The 9,648-nt window shown below is 47.8% G+C and overlaps 1 protein-coding gene across 1 annotated transcript in view; it reads right to left on the reverse strand.

Moving 5' to 3' along the window:
- The window catches only part of TRPM8 (transient receptor potential cation channel subfamily M member 8), a 71,294-nt gene extending 67,526 nt beyond the window's left edge, over positions 1-3,768 (reverse strand). The window contains exon 1 of the mRNA XM_057745186.1: positions 3,652-3,768. Within this exon, the coding sequence (XP_057601169.1) occupies positions 3,652-3,768 (117 nt within the window). The remainder of the gene's footprint in view (positions 1-3,651) is intronic.
- Positions 3,769-9,648: the final 5,880 nt, after the last annotated feature.

Here is a 9,648-nt window from a genome sequence, read left to right on the forward strand (position 1 = left end):
AACCAAAATCTTCCCTTTAGTTGGCAGAAGCAAACCATTTGGGAACAGTCGAAAAACACTTTGAAAATATTTACTCTTCTCAAAGTGGGAGAAGATATTTGCAATATATATTAATCATCATAGGACTGGTAAATAGAATACATACAGGACTATAAGTCTCCAAGAATAAGACAGACAACATTGTGGGAAAAAGGCAGAAGGCCTGAGCAGGCTTGTATCTGCAGTCACACAGATAACCCGTAAATGTGTGCAAAGGAGCTCAACCACGCCAGTAACGAGGCAACGGTGCAGTGAAGCCACAGTGACATCCCGTTATACATGCACCAGGATGGAAAAATTAAGAAGCCATTGGCACCAAATGCCAGTGAAGGGGCAGGCAGGGAGCCTCAGGCCCACTGTGGGTGGTAAGTGAACTGGCACGACCACCCTGGGAAACTGTCCACCACTGTCCCCCAGAAATAGTCCCTGTGTCCCGTGAATGACCTGCAAGCTCAGATGCCTGGCACTGGGCTGTCAGCTTCAGGGGGCTGTCTTGCCCCATAGAGGTGGGGTTGTCACCCAAACCCACTTCTCTCAGGTCACCAGGCACCAGCAGTTCTCAATGTCATGTGGGTTTGCCTCATGGCTTTGCACCAAAGCCGGACCTGACTCTTCATCCCCCACAATGAGGTCACCACAAAAAGAGAGGGGGCAGTCTCTGTCCTGGAAAAAGGTCCACTGTGCCTTCAGCAGTCTCCCCCTTTGCCATCCTCCTACCACGACCAATGTACAGGACTGAGACACCAGAGAATGGGGACCATGTGCCCTCTCTTCCTGGCCCTTTGAACCAAGTTTCCTCATAAATCCTGTGTCTTAACCCCAGTTCCCAAGAGGGAGAGGTGTTCGCTTTCACTCACCAGCCTCAACCCAAAGAACTTTCTCCAGGGAGGATATCACACATCCAGGAAGGTTCAGCCCTGCTCCTAAGAGCAAAACCCAAAACTCAAATGTTCACCCCACTTAGACTGGACAAACAATGTACACGATGGAGCTCGGTGCAGCAGAAGTGAATCAGCAGCCACTACACCTGACCGGGTGGAGGGACCACGAACACAGGATGGTGAGCAAGAAACGAATCTACAAAAGGATACTTAGTGTGTAATTCCACAAACATCAAAACAGACAAAGCAAAACCACATGTGGTTTATAGACATATATTCAAATCATAAGCTTATAAGTAAACGCAGGAACAGGGAACACAACATTCAAGACAGCGGTCACCTTTGACATGAAAGGCACGTGGGGGACTCCTGAAACCTGCTGGTGGTGGGTGCAAGAGTGTTGGTTTTATTATTCTTCCTTCGCCTGGGAGTTTACATTTGTATGTTCACTTCCACAAATAGTAAAAATGTAGAGAGTAAAAAGAAATCCTGCACTCACCTGAATGCAAAAAATTTTGAAAACCTGTGAAGCCCTTCCTTCCTCAGAACATTTTCTAGCTCTTCCCTAATTGTAGGTCTACTTAACACAGATGAAGAAAACTCAACAGTAGGGACTTCCTAGGTGGCGCAGCAGTTCAGAATCTGCCTGCCAATGCAGGGGACATGGGTTCAAGCCCTGCCCCAGGAAGATACTACATGCCGCAGAGCAACTAAGCCCATGCGCCACAACTATTAAGCCTGTGCTCTAGAACCCATGAGCCACAACTACTGAGCCCATGTGCTGCAACTACTGAAGCCCACTTGCCTAGAGCCTGTGCTTGGCAACAAGAGAAGCCACCACAACAAGGACCCCACGCATCACAGTGAAGAGTAGCCCCCACTCTCAGCAACTAGAGAAAGCCCGTGCACAGCAACAAAGACCCAACACAGCCAATAAAAAAATAAATCCAATAAATAAATAAATTTTTAAAAATAAAGAAAAAGAGAAAAAACACAACAGTATAAGCTTATATGTATAAGCTTATGAAATTGATGATGATGGAGGAGGGGTGGTGATTAAAAACTGCCTCCTTGCTAGAAGTTCCCTCTGGGGACTTCCCTGACAGCCCAGTGGTTAAGACTCTGCTTCCACTGCAGGGGGAAATGGGTTAGATCCTGGTCAGAGCACTAAGATCCTGCATGCCATGCGGCACAGCCAAAAATTAAATAAATACATACATACATAAATACATAAATGCCTTTAAAAAAAGAACAATTTCCCTCTGAAAAATGTACTTTGCAAAGGTGTGTATTATCAGGGGCAAACAGGACCCCCTCCCCCCCAGAACTGGGACGTACTTGGGTGGCCTCAGATATTCTACCCACAGGGCCTCTGGCCTCTCTGAGGGGAGCAGGAATTCCATCCAGAAATCCTGTGAGAGTCCAAAGGAGTAGGGCAAGAAAGAGTCAGCCTTTGTCTCCCAGAGGCACCCACGCCTGCGTCCCAGTGTGATCTGGAAAGGCCTTCTCTGCCCTCCCAGAGGTGTCCCACTGCTGGAGGCCAGAGGAGGGGCCACTGGAGAGGCCACCAGCACTCTCTGCCCACTGCGTAACTCTCCCCGGGCCACGGCCCAGGTGACGACAGGTGCAAAGCCTAAGGAGGCCCTGGGTGCCGGGAGCGGCAGGCGTGCAGGCGCCTCAAGAATCCCGCCCAGCAGATCAAAACACGGCCGTGCTCGGCACCCCAGAGGCCCCCGCCCAGTCCCGCCTCCTTCCTTTTCCCAGAGTTAGCCGCTGAGCAGACTTTTAACACGCCAGTGGGGATGAGGGAGGGACTCTTGGTATCAGACTGGAACGCTGCCTTTATTTCCTGACAAACGAGCGTGTCCGCGACGACCTGAGAGTGATCAGAAAGCCTGTGGGAACCACTGGAGGTGCCGGGAGGACTGAGATGGGAGAGGAGCACAGCGCAGGGAGGAGCCTTCTGCCGGCCCCCAGCCGGAGTCCACTCATCCCTAAGCAACAACTCGGTGTGTCTCTGCATCCTGAGGGCAGCATGCACACGGGCTTGGGACGAGGAGAAACGGGTGCCAAAGAGAACAGCTAAAAGCTACAGCAAGAACAAATGCAGACCCAGAATGAGCCCCTGGCCATAGAGTTGAAAAAAAGGACTTCGATTCAAGAATCCCTTCCAAGGTGAACCCTCCGGGCTGGAAGCAAGAACACCAAGCATGAAATAGTAAAAGGAATAATAACAGTGCGGTATTTAAGATAAAAGTCAGTTAACAAGTGCATTCTTGAAAGAATAGACAACAAGGTCCTATTGTGTAACATAGGGAAATATATCCAATCTCCTGTAATAAACCATAATGGAAAAGCATATGAGAAAGAATATATATATGTATATATATATACACATATATGTATACTGAATCACTTTGCTCTACAGCAGAAATTAACACAGCATTGTCAATCAGCTATACGTCAATAAAATAATTTTTTTAAAAGGCCAAAAACAAGTGCATTCTTTAACAACTTAAGGTTACAGTCACAATCTTTAAAATAGGAACGCTTAAAAAACAACACAGAGAAGAAAATGCCTCTACATTCGACAAAAATAACCCACAGAACAAAATACCATACGTTGAGATATGATCTTTTTAAAGGAGGAATTTTGGTCCCCAAAGACTCCTAATTGCAAAGTGATGCTTTCTGACATACTAGCAGGTTGGTGGGGGCGAGCTCGACTCACGCTCTCGCTGTAGGACACGTCTGTGCTCCGAGACGCACTGGAGTACAGGGTCCGGGTGCTGTCCGGCGTGCCGTTCCTTCTGTTCCTCATGCTGAGCCGGGCGCCCTTGAAGGACATCTGTTCTCCTGTGGAGAAAGGGGAGGGGGTGTAAGATGGGGTCACAAAAGGTAAACGGGCTTCACTTAAAGCTCTACGGCAGTGCCCTCCCCGCCCCTCCCCTCTTGCCATCTGCTACCCCCCAGCCCCATCCCTACCCCCCGCGGGGCAATTGTCCCCCTGCCTCTGCTCTCCTTGCTTCATTCCTCCTCGTCCTCGGGACCAAGCTTGAGTTCAGTCCTTCAGTACACCTTCCCTGGCCACTCCCGCCTGGGCAGGGCCCACCTGGGTGCCCCCCTCCTGTGGGAGGTGGGATCCCACATCACAGACCAACACACATAGGAGGTGTATGAAAGCTCCTTCCAAGTGAATGTTTGGAGTAAAGGAACTTACAGAACTATTACCAGTGTCTTGTATCAGCTAGAGGACTTGATGGTGGGCGGCGGAGAGGACTCCTGCCCTAATCCAGTCAAGTGAAGTGGGAGAAGGACCTTGACTAACAAGGGCAGTAGGGCCCGAGGGCCAGTGTGCTCCAGGTTACCCCGAGACTTGGAGCCAGCACTTGGGTCCCAGGGACATCTGGCAATTCCCTCCCAGCCTCGGGAGCAGGCCATTAGCCCAGGCATCACAGAAGCTTCAGTTGCCATGGAGATGCCTCCGGGCTGCCCCCTGCTCTTCTAGGGCTCAGACCCTCCCATCCCACCTGCAGGAGCCCCCTATTCCTCTTGTCTCCCAAACACTATCTCAGACCCGTATCCACCAACAGCTACTCCACAGCCCCAAGTGAGCCGGCAGACACAGCAGACACGATGTTTCTAGAACCAAAGCATCATCCTTCTCTTGCACCCCACCTCCCTGTGTCACCTCCTGGGACAGAGCTCCGCCAGCTGCCTGTGACCTCTCCCCCCACCATCCTCCCCTCCGTCATCACCATGCCCAAGTGGCAGTCCCAGCCCCCTTGCCCCTCTCCAGCCCTTCCGATGGCCAGCAGTTACCACCTGTGCCCTGCTCGCTTCCCCAGCCTGACGGCACCCACCTCCCTCTCCTTGTGGGCCAGGCTCCTCACTGGGCCCTGCCTTTCCCATCTGGGTCCCACTATCTGTCTGGAACCCTCTTCTCCAAACCCTCCCCAGCTGCTCATCTCCTGTTCATCCTCCGGACCGTATGCACCATCTCTTCAGGGAGGTGCCTATGACATCCAGGCTGGCGCAGGTGCCCGGTGGCCTGTTCTAGAAGCACCATGTCCTCTCCACCAAGCCGTGAGTATCCTGATTTATTACATGATCTGTTTGGCCCCTGTCTGCCTGCTTAAGTCAAACACCAGATCTATCTGTTCAGCACTGTATTCCCAGAGCCGGGCACAGAGCACAGAGTAGAAATGTCCCAATACTGATTGAGTGAATAATTTAAGTGATTATATAACACTCCCTCCCACCCTCAAAAATCCTCCTCATCTCCCATACCCCCTGCACATGGAAAGGCCTGAGACCCCTGCTCAGCCACACAGCTCCTGAGCCCTCAAGCCTGGCTCCTTGGTCCCAGATTGCCTGTCCCAGCCTCAGAATCCTCCCACGCCACAGAGACCGGATGCTTTTGTAAAGCCGGCTCAGAACCCTCAGGCCAGGCTGTTTAAAACAACAAGCACTTCTTTTACTTCTCTCCCCAGGCATTTCACAGAGAGGCTCAGAGTATTAATTGGTACTTTACATACATTATTGTAAAACCGCAAATCAATCCTGCAAGGTATTTACGAGGATCCCCATACAGCAAGTGGCTTCTAAGTAGGGCACCAACGGTCAGGAAATGATTTCATCTGCTCGCTTGCAAAAAACTGCTTATTTCATTGCAATGGAAAAAGGGTATTTTTGCTTTTTAATCACATTTCAGTCAAATAAAAAATGGGAAAGCTGTGTAAGACGTGCAGGAAGCAGCCCTGTTCTTATCTTTCAAATGCCTTTATTCGGTGTTAGTTTCTAACTGGTTTTCTGAGGCCAGTTGATATTCAAGTTGACTAATTATGAGCCAGGGCGATCTTCACACCGTTTCACATACCAGGTATTCCAGGTATACCGTTTATCAATCTCCTAAACACATTCAGGAGTTAAGGGTTGGGTGTGAAAGGGGTATTAGGAGAAGAGACTTAGGGGCAAGGACCAAGGGCTTCCAGGGAGTTCTGGAGAGGAGAGGAGAGGAAAGGAGAGGAGAGGGTCCACAGGGGACCCCTGGGAACCTCGAGCTTGGCCTGCCCCTAAAAGGAGGTGAACTGGAAACCAGGAGGAGGAGGAAGTGAAAGTCACACCAGGGAGAAACCCGTCCACACATCACACACTAAGGGAAAGTCATAAAACCACACTCACACCACTGGGTCAAACAATACAAAACCCAGTAAGAAAGAAATGGGCAAAAGAATTCAAAGCCACCAAACAAGGGAGCACAAGTCACTAATAAACACAAAAACATGCTAAGGCTTCCTAGTAATAAAAACAATAAAAGTCCGACAATGATGAAACACCAGGGGAGCTATTTCAGATGACAGCGTTTGATGTCGGGGAGAGCTTAGTGGCACAGACACTCTCATGTGATGGGGGTGGGCTGGGGGGGGGGGGGGGTAGTAAGAATCACTGTCCTGCCTGCAAAGCAAGGTTGTAACAGGAAAGAGCCAAATCTGACTACCTGTTGGATCTGTTTCTTTTACTTTAACCTTTGCTTGCCGTTGCTTTAGTTCACTAAAAGGTTACTGTCTATACATAATGGCCGGCCTGGGGGAGCCCTGCCCCCTGCCTGAATAGTAAACCAAAATGCCTTTGTTCAAAACATATGGACACCAAGGTGGGGGAAAGCAGGGAGAAGGGGAGTGTTGACGTTGTTGGGGGTGTTGGGATGGGATGAATTGGGAGATTGGGATTGCCATATATACATTACTAATAACAAAAAAATATCAAAGGGTACACTTTAAATATATGCAGTTTACTATATGTTAATTATATCCCAATAAAAGTTCTTTAAAAAAAATTTTTTTAATGAAAACATGTTTTTTCTTAAAAAAAAAAAAATGCCTTTGTTCAGGGAAGCATCCGACCCTGTTCACCTGTGGATGACTGCAAGAAAGAAGAAATTAATACATCCCTTCCCCAAGGCTGGCCATCTAGGGGATATTTGCAAAATGTATGGCCTTTTTACTTTACTTCCTCATCTCCACCCCATCTCTGTGCTGTAAAAGAAGCTGGCATCCACACCCCAAGGAGACAGTTTTTCGGGGACACTAGTCTGTCATCTTCTCAGTCTGCTAGCTTTCCAAATAAATTTCTATTCCTGGCCTTAACACCTTGCCTCTGATTTATTGGCCTGTCAGGCAGTGAGCAGAGAGAGCTTGGACTCAGTAACAATGTGGCAACATTGTAGAAAGACATTTAAGTATTATCCTTGTTGACCCAATGAATTGGCTTTGGAGAATTCTAGATAAAAGAAATCATTAGAAACACATTAAAGGGTATACCCCAAAGATATTAATTTTATAGGAAAAAATAGAAATGACCTAAATTTCCATTAATAGGAGAACATTACACTCAGAAGAAGTAAGAACATGGTACCATGAAGGGCATATATTTCAAGGACATAGAGAAATTCATATGATTTTTTGTGAGTAGAAGAAAAGCAGGAAGCAAGAAATCACAGTGGTCAGGAACTCTGGCTTCAGAGACAGTCAGCTTGGGTTCAACCACTCACCCTGTGACCTTGAGTGGGTTTTTAACCCTCTCGGCTTCCCTATTCAGGTGTTTCAGCAGCTGACATATTACACACCTTCAGGAATGGCAGCTATGGAAGCAGGGGATGTAAATGCATTGCATATAATGTGTGTATAAGGCACTTGGAAGTAAATACACCAAGGTGTTTTCCATTGCTACATGTGGGGATGGGACTGAGGGATTTTAATTTTATTCTTTCCCTTTTGATGTTTGCCAAAATTAAATATACTGCTTATGTAATCTGGAAAATATAGTTAATAAACAGGAAAAGTGTCTAGAGGTTGGGCAAGGCAAGGATGACCAGTGACCTTAGTGATAATGTTTTAGTAAGTGGGGGTGAGACTGAGGACCACCAGGGCAGATCTCTCCATCCGCAAGAGCACATGGCGGGTGGGTAGCTAGAGGGAAGGGGAAGATTGCTGGCCAACTTGTTTCCTCCCAAGACGTGGGATCATGTTCAAATCTTGGAGGAAGAAAACTAGCAGAGAGGGAGAGAGAAAACTACAGAGCAAATATAATAATATAATAATTATGGTAATAGCAGAGCATGGAGTAGGACTTTGTAGGGTAGGCGGGAACAGTGAAGATATCAGCACTAAAATGATCAGTTGAGGATAAACAATAAATTGAAGACAAAAGGAAAAGAGAGTCAATAATAACATAATGAGTGCTGATAACAATTGGGGGATTTTTTTCCCTCGTATCATAGTCTTTGAAATCATTTCCAGATGTGAAACTGAAGCCCTACCGGCCACAGGCCCTTGGTCTTAACTGGACTGTCTGACTCATACTCGAGGGAAGAAATGCCAAGGCCGCCCCAGAGGGGAGCCTGGCTGGTGATACTGCATAAGTTTTCAGGGCTCCGAGACGCTAGAGTAGTTATTTAAAAAGCCAAGTCTAGAGCAGTGGTTTCAAAGGGGGGGCGCTTAGGGCTTTGCGGCTGTGAGGGGCTCAGGGACCCCTCCCCACATCAATGGGAGCAATGCTGCTTCATCAGATTTACATCTCCAGGGTCCTAGCAGATTCCCTCTGAAGAAAGGTTTCTGGGGCCGAAGAGCAGCTGGACGCATCCGTCATGCAGCTTTGCTGCACGTTTGCTCCCAGTCACCTGACTGCACAGGTAGCCAGGGGACATCTACAGCTTCCGTCTCTTGAAAATGGATAAGAAAGCCCTACTTTTTCAAGGAAAAGTGAGTTTATAGGTGGTTTGCCAAGCTCCAAAAGTTAAAGGTGATGGACTTATTCCCATTAACCCCAACAATTAGGGGCTGGAGTTTCACATACATCTTGGAACACATGGTGTATTCACACCATAACACGACACAACATAACATGATATAAGCATGACGCGTAATTCTTATGGTGTCAAAGCCTCACCAAAGTTATGTCTTGGATGTTATGTCTCTCTTCTGGATCAGCAATGAGGCATTTGGCACTGACGGTCCACCCACTTGGAGGGCAGTGCAGCATAACGCTGACAAGCGTGAGTCTCAAGTGTCATCTTCCTGCTTTACCTTTAACTATACCTGAGTGTATTTCTCTACATGAGTGGAATTCTCACTGAGGAGCGGGCAAATGGAGTCAGAAAAATGATAACCCTGGATGTGGACTGACCCCACCGAGGAGACCTCCCCAAGTAAGAATCCGCCAGTAAAACGACACCAAGCATGCCCCATAATGTGTATGTGACATCCAATGAGGAGGATTTCATGTGCACTCTGTTATTCTACTTCTAAAAAATTCATAGGATTGCCCAATGCATCAGGAAGCACGAGTGTTATAACACAGGCCAGAGAGTCAAACGTTCAGGCAAAAATGAAAGATGTGCGTTTCTTCAATAATGAAAAATACGATGTCAAGAGGAATTCAAATAAACACACCAAGAGACATCCATTATTAATACAGTCAAACTTGGAGGAAAATGAAGACTGTAGAGATACAGAAAATAAAACAAAACAAAACAAAAGCCTGGGTTTGGGAGTCAGGAAAATCCAAGCGTGGGGCTGGGCTTCACCATGGACTAGCAGCTTACTTCTCCCCTTTGGGTCTCAGTTCCTTGCTCTCTAAAAACGTGTCTCCCTGCCCCATAGATTAGCTGTGACCGGATTAAAGAGGATGCTCCCACAGCAGGCTTGGCAGGTGCTTGAGGAACGTC

Source organism: Hippopotamus amphibius, chromosome 8 (genome assembly GCF_030028045.1).
Source record: "Hippopotamus amphibius kiboko isolate mHipAmp2 chromosome 8, mHipAmp2.hap2, whole genome shotgun sequence".
Taxonomy (NCBI): domain Eukaryota; kingdom Metazoa; phylum Chordata; class Mammalia; order Artiodactyla; family Hippopotamidae; genus Hippopotamus; species Hippopotamus amphibius.